Raw genomic sequence first — 22,131 nt, forward strand, 5'->3', positions numbered from 1 at the left:
GATGAGCCTGCAGGAAGAGTACCACATGAGGGAGAAGGATGTCTTTCCTGTAACGCACAGCGTTGAGATTGCCTGCAATGACAACAAGCTCAGTCCGATGATGCTGTGACATACCGCCCCAGACCACGATGGACCCTTCACCTCCAAATCGATCCCGCTCCAGAGTACAGGCCTCGGTGTAACGCTCATTCCGTCGACGATAAATGCGAATCCGACCATCTCCCCTGGTGAGACAAAACCGCGACTCGTCAGTGAAGAGTACTTTTTGCCAGTCCAGTCTGGTTCAGCGACGGTGGGTTTGTGCCCATAGGCGACGTTGTTGCCGGTGATGTCTGGTGAGGACCTGCCTTACAACAGGCCTAAAGCCCTCAGTCCAGCCTCTCTCAGCCTATTGCGGACAGTCTGAGCACTGATGGAGGGATTGTGCGATCCTGGTGTAACTCGGGCAGTTGTTGTTGCCATCCTGTACCTGTCCTGCAGTTGTGATGTTCGGATGTACCGATCCTGTACAGGTGTTGTTACACGTGGTCTGCCACTGCGAGGATGATCAGCTGTCCGTCCTGTCTCCCTGTAGCGCTGTCTTAGGCGTCTCACAGTACGGACATTGCAATTTTTTCCCCTGGCCACATCTGCAGTCCTCATGCCTCCTTGCAGCATGCCTAAGGTTATACATAATTTTGTTGTACATAATTACCTCAAATACCTCGACACCGGTGCCCCCTGTACAGTATATGACCCCGCTATTGTTATTTACAGCTGCTCCTTAATTATTCGTTTTTCTTATCTCCTACTTTTTTTTTTAGCTATTTTCTTAAAACTGCTTTGTTGGTTAAGGGCTTGTAAGTAAGCATTTCACTGTAAGGTCTACACCTGTTGTGTTCGGTGCATGTGACAAATAAAATTTGATTTGATTGTCAGATCTCTATCATGTCACAATTTGTCTACATCTTCATCTCACAGGAAAAAGATGACATCGAGTCGCAGTGGTCATCTGATGGTAAATATTCTGATCTAATCCAATTTTCCCCTCCAATATGGAAAGCTGTTTTGTTCTTGCTCTCTTATTATATAACTTTTATCTATACAGGTATGTCAATTATTTAAAAAAAAATATGAATGTCAAAAGGCGAGCACAGCAGCGATATAAAATACAAATATCTTTCCTTATTTAATCAAATAACCACAGAGTAACTATGTTTACAAATGGTAGCACAAGATGGTATCAAGAGAAATACAAACTCTGCACCAAGCCACCTTGTTTCCATTGGTGAGTCCCACATGAGTTTGCCTAGTCTTGGTCTGCGTTAGCTGCTCTAACACCCGTTCTCCCCCTGTTCTCTAGAGCTTGATGCTTTCGATTGCCCATGACCTGCCGGAGGAAGAAGCAGTAAAGGAAAAGGCAGCGTATATGGAAGATAACTGCTCTGCTCTGATATGCCTGGGGGTCTTCCTGAGCTGCAGGTATCGTACCACTCTGACCAGTTTATTCTCATTTGATCTGCTTTGAATACCTGACATATGAAATCATCCATACAATGGGTACCACAAAATCCTAACTTAATTATCTTCCGTGCTACATATTGATTTTGCAGTATGTGTTAAAGCTTCTTTTGGATGGATTTGATTTGCATAGAAATGAAATGAATTGAATGAAATGTATCTATCTTAAACTTCCTCCTTAGAATCTGTGCAAAAAGCTGAATCCGACCATTGAGAGACACACTGTGTAGACACTGATGCCGCATTGCTTACAAATTTGGCTCAGACCATCAACGAGTATGATGAGGACAATATATATATTTAACATTTATTTAACCAGGCAAGTCAGTTAAGAACACATTTTTATTTACAATGACGGCCTACCATGAGGCAAAAGGCCTCCTGCAAGGACAGGGGCTCGGATTAAAAAGAAAAATGTAGGACAAAACATACATGACAAGAGAGACACCACAACACTACATAAAAGGAGACCTAATACAACAACACAGCATGGCAGCAACGCATGACAACACAGCATGGTAACAACACAACATGACAACAACACGGTAGCAACACAACATGACAGCAGTGCAACATGGTAGCAGCACAAACATGGTACAAACATTATTGGGCAGACAATAGCACAAAGGGCAAAAAGGTAGAGACAACAATACGTCACGCGAAGCAGCCACAAGTGTCAGTAAGACTGTCCAGTTTTAGGTTTTTTTGCAGCTCACTCCAGTCGCTAGCTGCAGCGAACTGAAAAAAGGAGTGACGCAGGGATGTGTGTGCTTTGGGGACCTCTAACAGAATGTGACTGGCAGAAAGGGTGTTGTATGTGCAGGATGAGGGCTGCATTAGGTATATCAGATAGGGGGGAGTGAGACCTAAGAGGGTTTTATAAATAAGAATCAACCAGTGGGTTGCGTTGGTTATACAGAGATGACCAGTTTACAGAGGAGTATACTTTAGAGTGCTGTGATGTGTCCTATAAGGAGCATTGGTGGAAAATCTGATGGGGAATGGTAAAGAACGTCTATCTGCTCGAAAACACCCTTACCTGCCGATCTATAAATTCCATCTAGGTAATCTAGCATTGGTAGGCTGGTCATCTGAATCAGGGTTCATTTGGCAGCTGGTTTGAAAGAGGAGTGATTACGATAGAGGAAACCAAGTCTAGATTGAACCTTAGCCGGCAGATTGGATATTTGTTGAGAGCAGGACAGTGTACTGTCTAGCCACACTCCCAAGTACTTGTATGAGGTGACAACCTCAAGATCTAAACCCTCAGAGTGAGTAATCACAACGGTAGGTAGAGGGGCATTCTTCTTTTCTGAACCACATGACCTTTGTTTTGTAGGTGTTCAAAACAATGTTAAGGACAGAGAAATCTTGTTGGACACTAAGAAAGCTTTGTTGTAGAACGTTTAACACAAAATCCGGGGATGGGCCAGCTGAGTATAAGACTTTATCATCTGCATATAAATGGAAAGGAGAGCTTCCTAACACCCAGATGTTTTCTTGGGGTCAAGATTAAGGAGAGCCTTTAGCACCTCGGACTCAGTGACCGACTGCAGCGAGAAACTGTGTACCAGGGCAGGGTAAAAAGAGGGAGGAGCATTGGGGCTAGTCGCATTAGAAGGGCTGAGAGATGAGGAAATGTTGGACGGGCAAGGAGGCATGGCTGAGTCAAATAGGAATCCTGACTTAATGAAGTGGTCATTAAAGAGCTCAGGCATGCACTCCTTGTCAGTAACAACCATATCATCAACATTAAGGGACACGGGCAGCTGTGAGGAGGAGGATGTTTTTTTCAGGTCTTTCACCATTTTCCAGAACTTCTCGGGATTAGACCCACAGGGAGAGAACTGCTCCTTAAAGTAACTAACTTTGGCCTTCCAAATAGTCTGAGTGCAATCATTTGCCTGAACGACAGCCAGTCAGCCTGACTATTTGTGTGCCGAGCCTTTCGTCAAATGGTGTTCTTGAGATGGAGGAACTCTGCCAGATCACGGTCGAACCAGGGGCTGAACCTTTTTTTAATTCTAATTTTCTTTATGGGGCTTGTCCTAGCTTCTGGGCCTGAGTAACAGGCAGTTTACTTTGGGCACGTCATTCATCCGAACTTCCGAACACTTCCCCCTAGCCCTAAGAGTTTTAACAAATATCAAAAAAGAAGGTCCAAGTGTCACGTTCCTGACCTTATTTCCTTTGTTTAGTCTTTTTTTAGTTGGTCAGGACGTGAGCTGGGTGGGTGTAGTCTATGTTATGTGTTTCTATGTTTAGGTTGTCAATTGGCCTGATATGGTTCTCAATCAGAGGCAGGTGTTTTACGTTGTCTCTGATTGGGAACCATATTAAGGTAGCCTGTTTTCACTGTTTGTTTGTGGGTGATTGTTCCTGTTCGTGCGTTCATGTGTTTTATGTTCTCTAGTTCAGGACTGTAGCTTCGTTGGTTTTCGTTTGTTTATTGTTTTGTTCGTATTGAAGAAGTATTCTAATAAATATGGAGACATACCACGCTGCGCTTTGGTCCTCCTCTCCTTCTACCGACGGAAGCCATTACACCAAGCGTCTTCGACAGAGGGGATCAAGCTGATTCTATACCAATTTACAAAGGCCAGCTCATGAAGGAAGGCTTGCTCATTAAAGTTTTTTAGCAATGACAAATCAGGACAGGTTTTTTAACCTTTCTAGCTCAGGGGTTCCGCTAGCGGAACACCCACAACATTCCGCTGAAAAGGCAGCACGCCAAATTCAAAAATATTTTTTTGACATATTTAACTTTCACACATTAACAAGTCCAATACAGCAAATTAAAGATAAACATCTTGTTAATCTACCCATGGTGTCCGATTTCAAAAATGATTTACAGTGAAAGCACAACATATGATTATGTTAGGTCAGAGCCAAGTCACAAACACACACAGACATTTTTTCAGCCAACGATAGGAGTTAGAAAAAGCAGAAATATAGATAAAATGAATCACTAACCTTTGATTATCTTCATCAGATGACAGTCATAGGACATCATGTTATACATGTATTGTGTGTTTTGTTCGATAATGTGCATATATATATAAAAAGATCTCAGTTTACATTGTCGCGTTACGTAGAGTAATGTTTTGATTCCAAAACATCCGGTGATTTTGCAGAAATACTCATAATAAACATTGATAAAAGATGCAAGTGTTATTCACAGACTTAAAGATAAACTTATCCTCTATGCAACCGCTGTGTCAGATTTCAAAAAACTTTACGGAAAAAGAATCATCTGAGAACGGCGCTCAGAACCCAAAATAGCCAAAGAAATAGCCGCCATTTTGGCGTCAACAGAAGCTACAAAAGCACTATAAATATTCACTTACCTTCGAATAACTTCATCAGAAGGCACTCCCAGGAATCCCAGTTCGACAATAAATGACTGATTTGTTCCATAAAGTTCCATAAAGCCCATCATTTAGCCACTTGTTGTTAGAATGTTCAGCCCAGTAATCCATCTTCATGACGCACGAGTAATCCCTCCAGACAAAAATTCAAAAAGTTCCGTTACAGGTCGTAGAAACAAGTCAAATGATGTATTCAATCCATATTTAGGATGTTTTTAACATTAATCATCATTAAGGTTCCAACCCGGAGAATTTCATTGTCTGAAGAAAAGCATTGGAACGAGAGCATACTCTCTCGTGACCGCGCATAATGAGACCGAGGCTTTCTGCAGACCACTCAGTAAAATAGCTCTTATGAGCCCCTCCTTTATAGTATAATCCTACAACCAGTATCTAAAGACGGTGACATCTAGTGGAAGCCCTAGGAAGTGTATGCACATCCATAACTAACAGGGAGATCAATTGGCACTGTTTTGAAAATCGAGTTCTCACTTCCTGTTTGGATTTCTTCTCAGGTTTTTGTCTGCCAAATGAGTTCTGTTATACTCACAGACATAATTCAAACAGTTTTAGAAACTTCAGAGTGTTTTCTATCCAATGGTAATAATAATATGCATGTATTACCATCTGGGACATGGTAGTAGGAAGTTCAGTTTGGGCACGCAATTCATCCAAAGTGAAAATGCTGCCCCCTATCCCAAACATTAACTGAGAAACCAGGCTGTAAAACAGTGGTCACTACGGTCATTGCAGAAAACACCAAACTAATATCAGGATTATTTGTGAGGATAACATCAAGAAGAGTAGCCTTTTCTGGGTGTTTGGTGTCATACCTTGTGGAATTGGTAATACTTTGAGAAAGATTTAGGGAGTCCCATTGCTTTAGGACTTGTTCAGTTGGTTTAACCATGTACCAGTTTAGGTCACCTAGCAGGACAAACTCAGACTTAGTGTAAGAGGCCAAGAGAGAGCTTAGGGCAGGTAGGGTACAGGCCGGTGTTGATGGTGGACGATAACATCCAGCAACAGTCAACAAAGAGCTATTTGAATGCTTAATTCTTAATACTTAAAACCAGCAAATCAAATTGTTTGGGTGACAGACTTGGTGACAGAGCACTCAAGGTGTTCCTTGGTAAAGATTGCCACTTCACCACCTTTGGAAGATCTGTCGAAAAAGGTTATTACCAAAAAGGTTAATATCAGTGCTCAAAACACTCTTTCTTAACCACGTCTCAGTAATGACCAACACATCTGGATTGTAGCTGTGAACCCACATTTTCAATTTATACATTTTAAAACAGATATGACACAGAGGCAAAAGTGAATAAGGCAGACATAGAGGTACAGTAGATTGTATTCCATATTGTCCTCACCCTGTAAACAAATACTGCCAGTCTTTACAATATCTAAGATTTGACTGAGTTACAGTTCGTATAAAGAAATCAGTCAATTGAAATAAATTGGTGGGACAACTGACGAAAATATAAGTTTTGCTCTGTGATGCTAACAAGCTACACAAGAGTCAGGTAAAGGGTTCTTCTACATAGAAGAGTGTAGGAAATCCCAAGACATAGTGTCTATAATACTGTAATAAGCTCGAATAGTTGCTATCACAAACTCCAAACTCAGCACAAGTGTCACTGACTAGTTGAATATTAATTTCCCACTGAGCAAACCATTTATGTACTTAAGCATTCATATAAAACCATTTTATCCGTTTTCTTCTTTGGCTGACCTTATTTTTTTTATTGACATTTGTCAACTGTCTATGTCAAATTGTTTTGTGTTCTAATTGTAGCCCTGGTTTTCCTGAAAAGAAAATGGTAAAACCCTTCATTGTGAGGCTAAACATAAGGGCTAGACATGCATATAAAAGGTAACTAAATGAAATGGCCATTTTTGCTGGCGTCTCAGGATTGATAGGGTTGCACTGACGTCACTCGGTTGTGTCACGCCATTGTTAAGAATGTTTTCAAGACACTCTCAGCCATAGTGACTCCAGAAAAGGAGTGGTGCACAGTCATTCATAATAGGGGCCAATGATTGTTTTACAGCATAGTGGCCTGGAAATACGATGCCATTGCTAAAAAGCAGGCAAATCATTAGTAGGAAACAACTGTCATCATTATGATGTCATCAAATTTACTTTAGTAATAAAGTAATTATCTATCAATTAAAATGCTATTAACAGCAGATTACATGCACCTACGTGTTAAAACAAACTTGCTTGCAACCGAAAACCCACAATATAAAACCAGCAGATCAGTTGATCTCATGTGTCAAGCGAATGTGATACCAGACAGCTGCATCTAGGTTCTTTAATTAACTCAATCACGATTGGCATGATATAGTTAAACATTTTAGATGTTAATTAATATTAAAACATATTATTTATATTTAATTAAACATTTAATCATTTAATTAATAAACAATTTATAATAATATAAATAAATAAACCAAAATCCACAAGATGTCATTGAGCACCTGTTCTCTTTGCCTCTTCTCTTCTCCCTCCCTTCTCCTCTCTCTCTCTCTCTCTCTCTCTCTCTCTCCTCTCTCTCTCTCTCTCTCTCTCTCAATCTCTCGCTCTTTCTCCCCACCTCCGATCCCATCTCACCTTTGAGCAACAGAGGGCTGTTTGCTTGCCCACTTTTTTCTCAGGAATTTGTCATTATTTGTAGATATTTAATTTGCAGGCATTGCAATGAATATTAAGTTAGTGCACTGCAATGAGGAACTCTAGCCCTGCAAAACAGTGGCAGGGTGTTCACTTTGTTATCGTTTGAACTGCAGATTTCCCCTTCAACAATTGATTTCTGATTTTATCATCATTCAACCAAAATAGTTCCAAGAATATATCAATGTTGTCCCTTGCTTAACCGGGTTTATCTATCCATGTTGTCCCTTGCTTAACTGGGATGGCTTTGTCTATCCCTTCCAACACTGTAGGAATGGAAGCCAAGTGGCAGCTCAGGTTTTGGGAGACATTTTGCATGAAGGGAAATTTATGATATGAGTTGGAGGAAAGGGTTGGTGGTATTTCAGGAGCTCGCAGTTCCATTGGCCTAAGTTGTGTCCACCACCATAAGAAGGTTCTGGATTTCTGCTGATTCATCACTAGTCTACATATAAACCCTGTTAATTTGTTCTTGGCCTGTGACTTGCCAGTGTCTCCCCTTCTTCACCAGAGTGTGTCCTGTCCTCCTCTTCTCATAGGTGAGAACATCTCTTTTCCTCCTCTGATCTTTATTACACGGAAAATAAAGTCTGGACGTGTCTTATTGATAAATAACGAAATACAAAGTCACACAGTGGGTCGTAGTTTTACCTAATTAATTAAGACTTACACAGTGGGTGCACATGTAGACTGTGATGAGAAGGTGGTTTCATGGCTGAATTTACAGATAGCATCTGGAAATGATCACACTAAGTGACGTCTGTCACAAGATCACTACGTTTTACCTGTCAGTACAGGTGAATACATTGAGGTAAATATATCATGCTTTCCTCCTGACAGCCAGTGGATACTATGAGAGACAAATTAGCCTGTCTAGACAGAATGATGTGGCCCATGGGGGGAAGGCTCCTGCTCACAGGCTTTACTCTAGCGTGGAAGGTGGTTGAAGACGTTGACTTAGCTATCCACATACCAAAGAGTTGAGTTTCTGTTTGCTTTTGGTGGTATTTAACACTTCTCTCTTTGAGTGATTTGTGTTGCTCCAATATTCAATGTGAATAACTGTTATGGGTAACAATATGGGATTTGTGATACTTATATTATAACTAGTGTGCGAGGTAACTAGGTTACAGCAGACAGTGTTTTCTGAATGGGGCTTTGGGGCCATTGGTTCGTGGCCAGTTCCTCTTGGGTTACAGCTAAGAACTGGGTGTGGACTAAAAACATTTGGTAGGTCACAACGCCAAGGGTCGTCGGGTTGATTGCCGCTGGGGCCACCTATACCAAAAGTGTATGCATGCATGACTGTAAGTTGTTTTGGATAAAAGCACCTGCTAAATGGAATATATTATTATTATATTAAAGTATAATTTTCTTGAAGTATGGAAGCTCTACAGTTATGACATGTCTATCTTGCGTTAGAAAGTAACAGCTTAAAGCAACTTTTGCTCGCCGTGTATGATCCTAGTTGACAGATTGGAAAAGGATGTGTTTGCAAGAGTTTTTATTCACTATTTCTCTGTTTGCTGAAGTATAATAGTACCATTTATTTCATCAATTGATATGAATGAATGTGAACCAATTTGAACTGAATGTGTCATTGATTAAAAACTACAGAAAACAGCGAAGTTCTTAATAAATTAAGACAAACAAAAGTATATCCTATTCTTAACATTGATATTCATTGCTGCAGTGTGGTTAAATAACAGTGTCTTTTGAGTCATTCTGATGACCACACTGTATTTGATTGAAAGGACTTTTCAAAGAGATACTGGTAGGGTTCGCTGAGGACGCAGTTGCATTGATATAAGTGATACCCAAGATGTTCTCAGGGTAGAGCAGGACCATGACGCCTGCTGAGGTTTTGTCTATTAATGACATCAATAAAATAACAGCCCATGAATGTCATGGGTGACTCCAGTCTCCAGCTGTCCAAATGTAGCCTGATCATAATTGCTCCGAAAGGTCTTATCGGTAAAAAGGATCAGGTTTCCCCTCCCTTCCTTGAAGAGTCCAGATTGTTCCATTAGCAGCCAGTGTTCATTAATCAATCTTGAGCTGGATAAAATAGCCTTTGCTAACTTTAGGCAGATAGCACCCTGCAGTGCACGCTATTGCTAAAAACATTTATCTTGCCTGTTGTGTCTTTTTGTTACAGGGTCTGAAGCACACATTCCGCCATCATGTCTGAGTAAGTATCATTACCTTGTTGTTTGCTACAGTTTGGTGTTAGAAAGTAATGGCGTTTTTATACCAAAACAAACAGGCAGACAGGTAGACAGGCAGACAGAAAACAAACAGGCAGACAGGTAGACAGGCAGACAGAAAACAAACAGGCAGACGGGTAGACAGGCAGACAGAAAACAAACAGGCAGACAGGTAGACAGGCAGACAGAAAACAAACAGCAAACCCTAACCCTCAAATTGACCAATTGCTAGTATGTCTAAACCATACCCTAATATGGGCAAATATCCACATGTCTAATATGTGAAACGTAATATTTACTTAAGGCTAAATGTTTTAATTGCATAGCAATTGAGTAGAATACGTAATTCCACTAATGATACCACATTGCTCCTAAACTCCCTAGAAACTATTGGGTTTGCCTCTTTCTTTTTTCAATAACAATGTGAGAAAAGTAAAAGTAAATGAGATATTTAGGACCTTTCTATGCAGCATGCCATAGAATATCATTGATACAACCCTTGGTCAGCGTATTGACCAGTTATGTCCCCTCAGCAAGTTAACTAGTCATGTATATAACAATACTATATGTCAAACTCCCCTTTCTTCACAGGAAAAGAATGACCTCGAGCCGTAAGCATCATCTGAAGGTAAACCAACACATTTCATTGTGACAACTTTCTACAGTGCCTTCAAACTATTCACACCACTTGACTTTTTCCACACTATGTTGTGTTACAGTCTGAATTTAAAATTGATTAAATTAATAGTAAACATGAAAAGCTGAAATGTCTTGAGTCATTAAGTATTCAACCCCTTTGGTATGAAAAGCTTAAATAAGTTCATGAGTAAAGATTTGCTTAACAAGTCGCCTAATAAGTTACATGGACTTTGTGTGCAATAATAGTGTTTAACGTTATTTTTTAATGACTACCTCATCGCTGTACCCCAGACATACAATTATCTGTAAGGTCCCTCAGTCAACAAGTGAATTTCAAACACAGATTCAACCACAATGATCAGAGAGGTTTTCATCTTAAATACTGGGGTGTTTTTCATGATAAAAAATAAACGGAATGGAGCTAAGCACAGGCAAATTTCTAGAGGAGAACCTGGTTCAGTCTGCTTTCCACCAAACACTGGGAGATGAATTCCGCTTTCAGCAGAACAATAACCTTAAACACAAGGCCAAATCTAAACTGGTGTTGGTTACCAAGAAGACAGTGAATGTTCCTGTGGCCGAGTTACAGTTTTGACTTAAATCTACTTGAATATCTATGGCAAGACCTGAAAATGGTTGTCTAGCAGTGATCAACAGCCAATGTGACAGAGCTTGAAGAATTTTGAAAAGAATAATATGTAAATGTTGCACAATCCAGATGTGGAAAGCTCTTAGAGATGTACCCAGAAAGACTGACAGCTGTAATAGCTGCTAAATGTGCTTCTGCAAAGTACTGACTCAGGGGTGTGAATACTCATGTAAATTAGATATTTCTGTATTTCATTTTCAATCCATTTGAAAACATTTCTAAAAACATGTTTTTAATTTGTCATTGTGGGGTATTATGTATAGATATATCAGGAAAATGTTGATTTCAGGCTGTAAAACATAACATTTTTGGAATAAGTCAAGGGGTATAAATACTTTCTGAAGGCACTGTAAGTATTCTTATGGTGTGCTCGGCGAGTTTGGTGCCAAAATTGCATTTTGTCGATGGCGTTTGCTTAAAAGCAGTATTTGGCTCTAGGTATGAAAATATACATATGTATCTCTTTGTCCTCAATAATCTTTAAGCATCCGAAACAAGCTAGTGTGTCATAAATGTACACCAAACCAAGTACTAGACTGGGTTTGGCCTCACTATATGTCTTTGTTATCCAGAGCTTGATGCTCCAGATTGCAGCCAATTTGATTGAAGAGGAGAAAAAGGAGATGAAGCTGGAGAAAGCCAATTTCATGGCTAATATCCCCGCCCTGGATTTGTCTGGAGATCAAGCGGCGCTGATGGTACGATACTAGTCATTCATTCCTTTACAAGTTCCACAAAGCTACTCTAATCTATTCAATATATCACTATGTACACTGTGTGTAAAAAAACATAGGGAACACCTGCTCTTTCCAAGACTGAACAGGTGAGTCCAGGTGAAAGCGATGATCCCTTATTGATTTCAATTGTTAAATCCACTTCAATCCGTGTAGATGAAGGGCAGGAGACGGGTTAAAGAAGGATTTTTAAGCCTTGAGACAATTGAGACATGGGTTGTGTATATGTGCCTTTTTAGAGGGTGAATGGGCAAGACAAAATATTTAAGTGCCTTTGAATGGGGTATGGTAGTTGGTGCCAGGTGCACTGGTTTGAGTGTTTTAAGAACTGCAACACTGCTGGGTTTTTCATGGTCAAAAGTTTCCCGTGTGTATCAAGAAGGGTCCTCCACACAAAGGACATCAAATCAAATGTTATTTGTTACATGCGCCGAATACAACAACCTTACCGTGAAATGCTTACAAGCCCTTAACCAACAATGCAGTTCAAGAAATAGAGTTAATAAAATATATAATAAGTAACACAAGAAATGTACATAACAATAACGAGGCTATATACAGGGGGTATCGGTACCGAGTCAATGTGCGGGGTTAGAGGTTAGTCGAGGAAATTTGTAAAGTGACTATGCATAGATAATAAACAACGTGTAGCAGCAATTGGGGGGGGGGGGGGGGGGGGGGGGGGGCAGTGTAAATAGTCCGGGTAGCCATTTGAGTAGTTGTTCAGCAGTCTTATGTCTTGGGGGTAGAAGCTGTTTTAAGGAGCCTTTTGGTTCAAGACTTGGCACTCCATTACCGCTTGTCGTGCGATAGAAGAGAGAACAGTCTATGACTTAGGTGACTGGAGTCATTGACAATTTTTTAAGCCTTCCTCTAACACTGCCTAGTATATAGGTCCTGGATGGCAGGAAGCTTGGCCCCAGTGATGTACTGGGATGTAAGCACTACCCTCTGTAGAGCCTTACGGTTAGATGCCGAGCAGTTACCATACCAGGTGGTGATGCAACTGGCCAGGATGCTCTCGATGGTGCAGCTGTAGAACTTTTTGAGGCCAAATCTTTTCAGTCTCCTGAGGGGGAAAAGGTATTGTCGTTTCCTCTTCACAACTGTCTTGGTGTCTTTGGCCCATGATAGTTTGCTGGTGATGTGGACACCAAGGAACTTGAAACTCTCGACCTGCTCCACTTCAGTCCTGTCGATGTTAATGGGGGCCTGTTTGGCCGTCCTTTTCCTATAGTCCACGATCAGCTCCTTTGTCTTGCTCACATTGAGACAGAGGTTGTTGTCCTGGCACCACACTGCCAGATCTCTGACCTCCTCGCTTACCACTGTGGGTTTGAGGAGGTAAATAGACAGCTAAAAATAATATAGTTGAGAACTCTCTTGGTAGATAGTATGGTCTACAGCTTATCATGAGGTATTCTACCTCAGGCAAGCAATACCTTGGGACTTCTTTAACATTAGACATCGCGCACCAGCAATTATTGACAAATAGACACACAACTCCGCCCCTCGTCTTACCAGACGTAGCTGCTCTGTCCTGCCGAAACACAGAGAAGTCAGCCAGCTCTATATTATCCATGTCATCGTTCAGCCATGTCTTGGTGGAACATAAGATATTACAGTTTTTAATGTCCTGTTGGTAGGATAGTCTTAATTGTAGATTGTCCCATTTGTTTTCCAATGATTGCACGTTGGCCAATAATACAGAGTGTAGTGGTGGTTTACCTACTTGTCTGCAAATTCTTACAAGGTACCCTGTCCTCCTCACCCTTTTGATGACGGGGATTTGGGGGATTTGGGCCTTGTTTTGAAAAAGCAGTATATCCTTCGCGTCAGTCTCATTAAAGACAACATCTTCATCCAGTTCGAAGTGACTAATCGCTGTTCTTCTGTCCAGAAGCTCTTTACGGTCATAAGAGACGGTAGTAGCTAAATGATGTACAAAATGAGTTACAAACAATGCGAAAAAACAAACACAGTTGGTTAGGAGCCCGTAATACGGCAACCATCCCCTCCGGCGCCCACTTGACACAACTGTGGGAAGCATTGGAGTCAACATGGGCCATCATCCATCTGGAACGCTTTCTACACGTTATGGAGTCCATGCCCCAACGAATTGAGGCTGTTCGGAATGCAAAAAAGGGGGTGCAACTCAATATTAGGAAGGTTCCTAATATTTTGTACACTCAGTGTAAGGCAAAGCCTTTATCAGCTCTCTCTCTAGATAGCTGTTGCCTGCAGAAAGTTGTTAATTCCACAGACTTTAGATGCTGGTGCCACGCTGGTGCTCTGGTGCCTTTTACAAATCATCTGTAATGTGTTTGTGTGCCAACAGGAAATGCTCAAAAAGTTGTCCCAGACCATCGACAAGGTTGATGAGGAAAGATATGACGCAGAAGCAAAAGTGAAGAAGACAGAAAAAGAGGTACAGTACATTGCATTCCATATTGTCCTCATCCTGAAAACATATACCTCTGGAAATCTAATATTTCTCCTGACTTTCTCACTTCCCAGATTGAGGACTTGAAGTTGAAAGTGATTGAGGTTCAGGGCATCAAGAAGCCAGCTCTGAAGAAAGTGCGTATGTCTGCTGATGCTATGCTTGCAGCTCTGCTGGGCACCAAGCACAAGGCTTCCATGGACTTTAGAGCCAACTTGAAAGAAGTGAAGAAGGAGGTCAAAGAGGAGGTGGGTATTTGTGTGGAATCTTACAGAGCAGTGAATCACAGCACTATAGGAGTTGGCAACATTTGTCCTATGTTTTCAGAGCTTAAATGAAAAATTATATGTCCTCATTATATGTCCTCATATTATGTCCTCAAACGCTGAAAATGTCACATCATAAACTTTGTGTCATGCAGGAGGAAGTTGGTGACTGGCGTAAAAACGTTGATGAACAGGCTGGCATGGATGGCAGGAAGAAGAAGTTTGAGTCCGCATAAATGATTGAATTAGTTTTGGTGTTCAAAACTACGGAGGCTACTGTAAACCCCCATTTATCTTTTTCATTATTTTGTGGTACTGTTAGAGTATAGTATCTGATAAGCACTTATACTAACTGTAAACTGTCATTGAATTGTAACATATTTTCCAAATGTATAGGCTTATTGGAAATATATTCAACTGCCAAACTGTAGTAATTAAATAAATGTCATTAACATGGTAAAAATGATATACATTTCGTGGTCCTGTTTTGTGTTCAGTTTTGTTACCCCTTTCAGATTTGGTCCCTCAATGCTTTTGGATGTAAGATGTTCTGAAGTATGGTCGCAAAAAGTTGACTTGCTTCCCTTCTAATTTCGGGAATCTTCCAATCAGGATTTCTGGAAAACCTAGACATTTTGGGAAAGTTACCAGCATTTTGCAACCCTATTCTGGAGAAGCCTAGATCAGCTTGGGCTGATCCAAATCAAGGCTATCAAAATACTGTATAAACAAATCTGAATTATAAACCACAAGATGTCAGTATAGTAGAACATTCGTTTTCTTTCTGATGACCCTTCCTCTTTCTTTCATTCACTACCCCACTCTCTCCTCTTTCTCTGATACTGATCCCTCTTTGACCAGCAAACAAGCATGTCATCTTTGACAAACATTCATCAAACATCCCCCCCATAACCTTTCAAATTGAAAGTATGGCAATGGAAAAAGTGAGGAAGTTAATGAGTTTTTAACAAACAAAGGCAATCTGCACTTGTAACCAAGTGTAATGTGTAACCAAGCAGAATGAGTAGAGTAGCATTTCAGTTATGTGTTATTCATTATTTTGTTTATCTAAATGTGTTATATGTGGGCCTGCTTAAGCACTCGACTTATTAGATTGTGTTTTGTCTTTAAGACAATACATTTGTTTCGGATGTCAATACAATTTCTGAGTACTTCATTGTTTGGACAAAAGTACAACTTTTGAAAATGTATTAAGATTGTAAAGTACTTAGTTTTCTGGAATTGATAGTATGATTCACTTGTTGAATTACATTACAATGATTCACTTGTTGAATTACATTACTATGATTCACTTGTTGAATTACATTACTATGATTCACTTGTTGAATTACATTACAATGATTCACTTGTTGAATTACATTACTATGATTCACTTGTTGAATTACATTACTATGATTCACTTGTTGAATTAGATTCCAACTTCAATTCATAGAGATTTTAGAAATAACATTTTTGTACAGTATTGATTACACATTTAGACATCCAAAAGGAACTGAAAGTCAATTTTTTCCAATACTTACATCTGTTATCCATGTTGCCCGTGAATATCATAGACATAGAATAACTTCACTCATATCTATAATTACTTTCCCTATCGCTCCAATACTGTACTGTAATTCTATACTCACTGCCCAGAGCAACATACATGTATGTCTTGGAAGACATCTTGAAGGAAATAATATGAGGTGAACAGGGTTGGGCCGAGTGTATTTCAGGAGCTCGATGTTCCATTGGTCTGACATGGAAACCACTTCCATAAAGAGGACCCGGTGCTTCTGCTGATGTATCATCCGACACCATATATACCGTGTTTCATGTTTCACTGCCTGTTGCTTGCCAGTCTTCCCTTCTTCCTCCAGGTGTGTCCTGCCCTCTTCCTCTTCCTTTCGTAGGTGAGAATCTCTCTTTTCCTGTCTTTCTATCACACTTTGAGTGTGTAGCATCACTGGGATTAAAAGCACAAAGAAATAGAACGAGACTATAAAGCCTCCCAACAGATGTCAATCTTAACTATCAAACACACTCATTGCACATTGCTGTATTACTGTATATCACCTTATGGATCATTACAAATTGAACATATGGAACAGACGAATTCACCTGGCAATACAGGTGTATACACGTCCGGTTTTCCCTCTGACAGCCAGTGGATACTGATAGAAAAATTAAGTTGTCTTGACAGAATGATGTGAGCCATGGCCTCTGCCTTTTTATTCAGATGTATAGAGGTAGATGGAAGATTGTGAAACTTTGGCTAGGTTTCTGGTTAGGGGTGATACTCTTGCAGTCAAAGCTGGTAAATACATTTAACCTAAATCCAGAAAGTTGGTATGTGTTAATTTGAGGAGTTGGATGGTGTAACAGCTTTGTGAAACTGAACAATAGACAGCATGCTGTGTCATGTTAATTGCTATGTATGTGTAATGTTAAACAAGGAGAGTAAGGTAAACTAGTTGTGTTTCATGAGCGATCTTTCATCAGTCTTGGCTTGCTAAATTGTATACTTGACTTAATTCGATGATTGGAAATGTAAATAATTGATTTGATTAGATTATGAATGAAGCAATGGGAAAGTAAAGTGTCAGATGTTCTCAGTTCACAAAAGTGGTCTAATGAATTAGTTAAATCCCTTTAGACATTGCCTATCTTTCTAATTAACTTAGAGCTCAGTCATGTAGCTGGATCCAGACAACAGATGGAATTGGAATAGGGCTCATCTCCACATCAAAACCTTTTTTGAGTTTTGAAAATGTTTGAATGAACTTTTCACTGAGACTTACTGTAATCCTGGGGAGGAAAAAGAGCAAACCATTATATTAGTTGATTAAGTGTGACTATCTTTATTCAACACCAACACATCTGTCTGCAGAATGAAGAAGATGCTGTTGATTTATGTGATTAGGAAGACTTTTCTGATTCATGCCACCGCGGCAGGTTCATAGATCGAGACATGTGTCTTTGAAGGCAGCAGCAGTTAAAGTCTGTTGAGGAACACTTGGCCAAACTAGGTTCTTAGGTGAAACATTATCCATTTTCAGAGCTAGAGTCTGGAGCGATTATGAGCGAGCTAAATCTGGACCGCTAGAGTCAGGTGTCATCTCTGACTTTTTTTATGGTTGATGGTTGTTGGCGTGTGAAACCCTATCAATCTTCAGCTAAATATCACAGCATGATCTTTAGACCAGACATGTCTCTCGCTTTTGAACTTATTGCACCCTAATGATATTATAAAAGGTTTTATCATAAATATATCAAAACAAGTTTTCTCTCTTCTGTCTTCTATTCAGGGTGTGAAGCACAACAACAGCCAAAATGTCGGAGTAAGTCTTGGCATATTTTTTTTTATTCACTAAAAGTTGCATTCCAGACTTTCAGCCTGACACAAAACATGTCTGATCCAGCCATAAGTTCTCTCAGTAATGCAAATGCCGCTTATATCCCTAACAAAAATCCACCTTTCTTCATAGAAAAAAGATGACATCGAGTCGCAGGCATCATCTGAAGGTAAACGAATACAATGAATTGTGGTCAATTGTCTGAAAGAATCATTACAGGCACGCCAATACCCAGTACTTGAGTGGATTAGTTTGGCTTTCACACGACTGGTTTAAAAACTTTTCACCTCTTTAATACTTTATATATATTTTTTTACCCCTGTTTCATGGTATCCAATTGGTAGTTACAGTCTTGTCCCATCGCTGCAACTCCCGTACGGCCTCGGGAGAGGTGAAGGTCGAGAGCCGTGCGTCCTCCGAAACACAACCCAGCCAAGCCGCACTGCTTCTTGACACAATGCCCACTTAACCCGGGAAGCCAGCCGCACCAATGTGTCGGAGGAAACACCGTACACGCGCGACCATGTCAGTCATCCCGACCCGCCACAGGAGTCGCACAGGAGTCGCCTGCCGGCCAAACCCTCCCCTAACCCGGACGACGCTGGGTCAATTGTGCCCCATCCCATGGGTCTCCCGGGCGCGGCCGAGCCTGGTTTCGAACCAGGATCTCTGGTGGCACAGCTCGCACTGCGCTGCAGTGCCTTAGACCACTTCCCCACTCGGGGGGCCCCTCTTTAATACTTTAAAGGGGAAATTTGCACTTCAAACAATAACACAGTGAACACCTCACCACTGTTTTGGTAAAAAGCTAAGGGATGGTCCCGCATGGCTTACTTAGTTGGTAGAGCATGGCACTTGCAACGCCAGGGTTGTGGGTTGAATCCCACGAGGGATCGGTACGAAAAAGATAAGTACAACAATTGATGCACTTCCTGTAAGTCGCTCTAGGTAAGAGCATCTACTAAATTACTAAAACGTGTTGTTTTTCCATAAATAAATACAAAATGGTTTGGGCCTGGAGAAATGTAACCACTCTCAAATTCATAGACAGGGCTATGAATACAAGGACCATTCATGATATCAAAATTAGACAATTTGTTGGGGCTATACAATGTTTGTTTACAGTTAACATTATTTACAAACAATGGAGTAAACAAGCATATATTTTGGCTTCTGATGGGGCATGACAGTTGAGCTAAGTTCATGAGGCATTTATACCACAGTAGGCCTACTGGTCTTCTTGTCTTGTAAGAAAATATAAAGATTCACCTATTGAGTGTTATTGACTTGTTCTACAAATAAATAAATAATCTTTGCTAGCCATAAAACATAGGAAATGTTAGGCTACTCTTATACCAGCCTAACCACGAAAAAAAAAAGATGGAATATACAGTAATTTGTGCAACTTAATACTTTTATTTGAATACAATTTAATTCAAAATACAACACAATTTAGTTTCAAATGTCAAATGTGTAGCCTACAGTTCGGGAATATTTAATTTCCCACTTTTGATAAGAAATGTTCATATTAGATTCAGACAAGTAAAATCATTAATGAATTACGTACATACATTAGAAACTAAAAAAAATATTCATACACTTTTCCATTCATACAATGTGTGGGGTATGATATATTGCCATAGTAGATTTGCCATGGTAAATTAAAAAATGAAATACTTTAGTTCAGTAATACAGAATTGCTATATAGATAAACTGGCTTTAGGTAAAATTGCCGGATCAAATTGTTCCGATGATAATACCCACCAGAGGGCAACATTTTCTTGAAAAATGTTGGTTGAAATAAGGACTAAAAGCCCAGAGGAAGAGGCGAAGCGAGAGGGATAACCTGTCTTCTCTAGCAGGTGGCATTTAATCAAGATATTTGTCGCTCACCAAGTGATGAGTTTTTGTATGGTGGTCAATGAGAAAGTGTTGAATTTGGTTAACAAAACTGTAATGGCTTATTTGCTACGTGTGGCTTATTTGATCGAATAGAAGTTTCACAATGATAAGATTGTTAGGAGTGTATTGATATACGTAGGACAAGTGACATCCCAGCAACTTTGAGATAAAAAAACACTTTATATCGAGTTGTGCTTGGTCACCAATAGTTACCACAGCAACAAAGTCCTAAACCCTGCCCATTTCTAAAATGTATCTTCATAAAAGGTCATTTTCAACCTAACTTTGACCACACTGCTAACCTTGTGCCTAACCCTAACCTTAAATGAAGACCAAAAAGCAAATGTTTGTTTTCATGAATCTTTACAATGTAGCCGATTTCGACTTTGTGGCTGTGGTAATTAGTGGAAACCATTGTGCCTGTTGTTCACACACGTATCTGCCACTCATTGGCTAGAATGTTCCCACCTGATCGTGCCTACTCCCAACTCCCTTCCATGAAGACATTTCTTTTCATTGTTAGAGCAGCCACTAGACCTATCTGGTCATAACAATGGAAAATCTGTGCTAAAAAATTATCCTAATATCTGAGTTAGGGAGTGGTAAATCAGTAGCCAATGTTGTTGCAGTTGAAATCAGCTGCATGGGTGAATTTAGTGCATATTGATGGTTTAACAAGAGACACACTGGAGATAATCTAGTGGCCAAAATTCATTGTAATGGGCCCAATGGGTATATATTATTGATTTAAAAGTCCAAACATTTATGTAGCAATCAAAGATTTCCACTTTAAGTCACATTTTGTTCACCAATACTATGTTGTAGACTAGGTTTGGCCTTACTGTTTTTCTTTGTTCTCCAGAGCTTGGTGCTCCAGATAGCATTTGAGCTGATTGAAGTGGAGAAAAAGGAGGCTGAGCAGGTGAAAAAGAATTTCATGGCTGAGATCCCTGCCCTGGATTTGTCTGGAGATCAATCGGCGCTAATGGTACGATACTAGTCATTCATTCATTTACACAAGCTTTGCACATCTAGTCCAATGTTCTAGGCCTGCAGTGTACCATTGGTGGTTCTTGTAATAAGCAATGTGTATTTGCATACAAAGTACACAGACTCCAATTCCTTTACTCTAAATAACTGTTGCCTGGAGAGACTGATTCCTTCAGGAGAAGATAGTTTGTGTTACAAATTCTATGACTGATGTGTTTGTGTACCAACAGGAAATGCTCAAAAAGTTGGCCCATACCATCGACAAGGTAGATGAGGACAGATATGACGCAGAATCAAAAGTGACGAAGGCTGACAAAGAGGTAGATTGTATTGTATCTTGTATCTTTCCTCATATTGAAACATATACAGCAAATCTAATCTTTCTCCTGACTTTCTCACTTCCCAGATTGAGGACTTGAAGATGAAAGTGATTGAGATCCAGGGCATGAAGAAGCCAGCCCTGAAGAAAGTGCGTATGTCTGCTGATGCTATGCTCCAAGCTCTGCTGGGCACCAAGCACAAGGCTTCCATGGATTTCAGAGCGAACTTGAAAGAAGTGAAGAAGGAGGTCAAAGAGGAGGTGGGTATTTGTGTGGAAACCTGCAAAGCAGAAAGTACTGTGTACCGAATCTGTACTGAGCTTTGATTGTCCAATGTGGCTCAGTTGGTATAGCATGGTACTTGCAACACCAGGGTTGTGGTTTGATTCCCGCGGGGGACCCGTACAAATATAAATGTATGCACTCATTACTGTAAGTCACTCTGGATGACAGCGTCTGCTAAATGGCTAAAACCTTTTTTATATGAAAGAATCAGTTGATAGTATATCCTCAATATGTCTTTGATATATCATCTATCACAAACTTTCTGTCATGCAGGCAGCGGATGCAGTTGGTGACTGGCGCAAGAACGTTGATGAACAGGCTGGCATGGACGGCAGGATGAAAAAGTTTCAGGGTTAAACACAGCTGTCTTTTCTCGTATTGTGGTACAGAGATGGATTTATATGACCTTGTTGTTTGGCATCCCTGCAGGAAGAGGATCTTTGATCCAAATGCTGTTATTTTTTTTTACTGTAGCTGTTCAACTTTTCAACACTATGGTTTTGGATCTCTTTCTCTCTCTGTCTCGCTCTCTCCGCCAAATAAAACAATAAAAAATGTTTAAAAAGCGTGTGAAAGTTTTTGTCATCCGTTTGCATATATTTAGATCTGGAAATTGTACCTGTACAGTGGCTAGATCCAATACAATAAATATAATTGGGATTTAGCAAAGTGTTAAATACAAAATATATATTGTTTGATTGATAGTTTTTTTATCTAATTTTTTTTTTTGAGATACAACAACAAACACACAACCCTGGATTGAACAACCAATTATTATTCATTAAATAGCCAACC

The 22,131-nt window shown here is 40.1% G+C and overlaps 2 protein-coding genes across 2 annotated transcripts; both read left to right on the plus strand.

Moving 5' to 3' along the window:
• Window positions 1-1,342: 1,342 nt before the first annotated feature.
• LOC120066633 (troponin I, fast skeletal muscle-like) lies at window positions 1,343-14,898 on the plus strand. Its single transcript, XM_039018062.1, has 7 exons — window positions 1,343-1,461; window positions 9,704-9,736; window positions 10,344-10,380; window positions 11,613-11,738; window positions 14,113-14,202; window positions 14,292-14,465; window positions 14,639-14,898. Exons 2-7 carry the CDS (start codon window positions 9,729-9,731, stop codon window positions 14,717-14,719), a joined length of 516 nt encoding a protein of 171 aa, XP_038873990.1. The 5' UTR covers window positions 1,343-1,461; window positions 9,704-9,728; the 3' UTR covers window positions 14,720-14,898.
• A 1,434-nt stretch (window positions 14,899-16,332) lies between these two features.
• Window positions 16,333-21,901, plus strand: LOC120066635 (troponin I, fast skeletal muscle-like). Its single transcript, XM_039018063.1, has 7 exons — window positions 16,333-16,396; window positions 17,792-17,824; window positions 17,972-18,008; window positions 20,604-20,729; window positions 20,962-21,051; window positions 21,138-21,311; window positions 21,610-21,901. The coding sequence occupies exons 2-7, from the start codon at window positions 17,817-17,819 to the stop codon at window positions 21,691-21,693; spliced, it is 519 nt and encodes a 172-aa protein (XP_038873991.1). The 5' UTR covers window positions 16,333-16,396; window positions 17,792-17,816; the 3' UTR covers window positions 21,694-21,901.
• Window positions 21,902-22,131: the final 230 nt, after the last annotated feature.

The sequence above is a fragment of the Salvelinus namaycush genome, chromosome 21, assembly GCF_016432855.1.
Source record: "Salvelinus namaycush isolate Seneca chromosome 21, SaNama_1.0, whole genome shotgun sequence".
Lineage (NCBI taxonomy): Eukaryota > Metazoa > Chordata > Actinopteri > Salmoniformes > Salmonidae > Salvelinus > Salvelinus namaycush.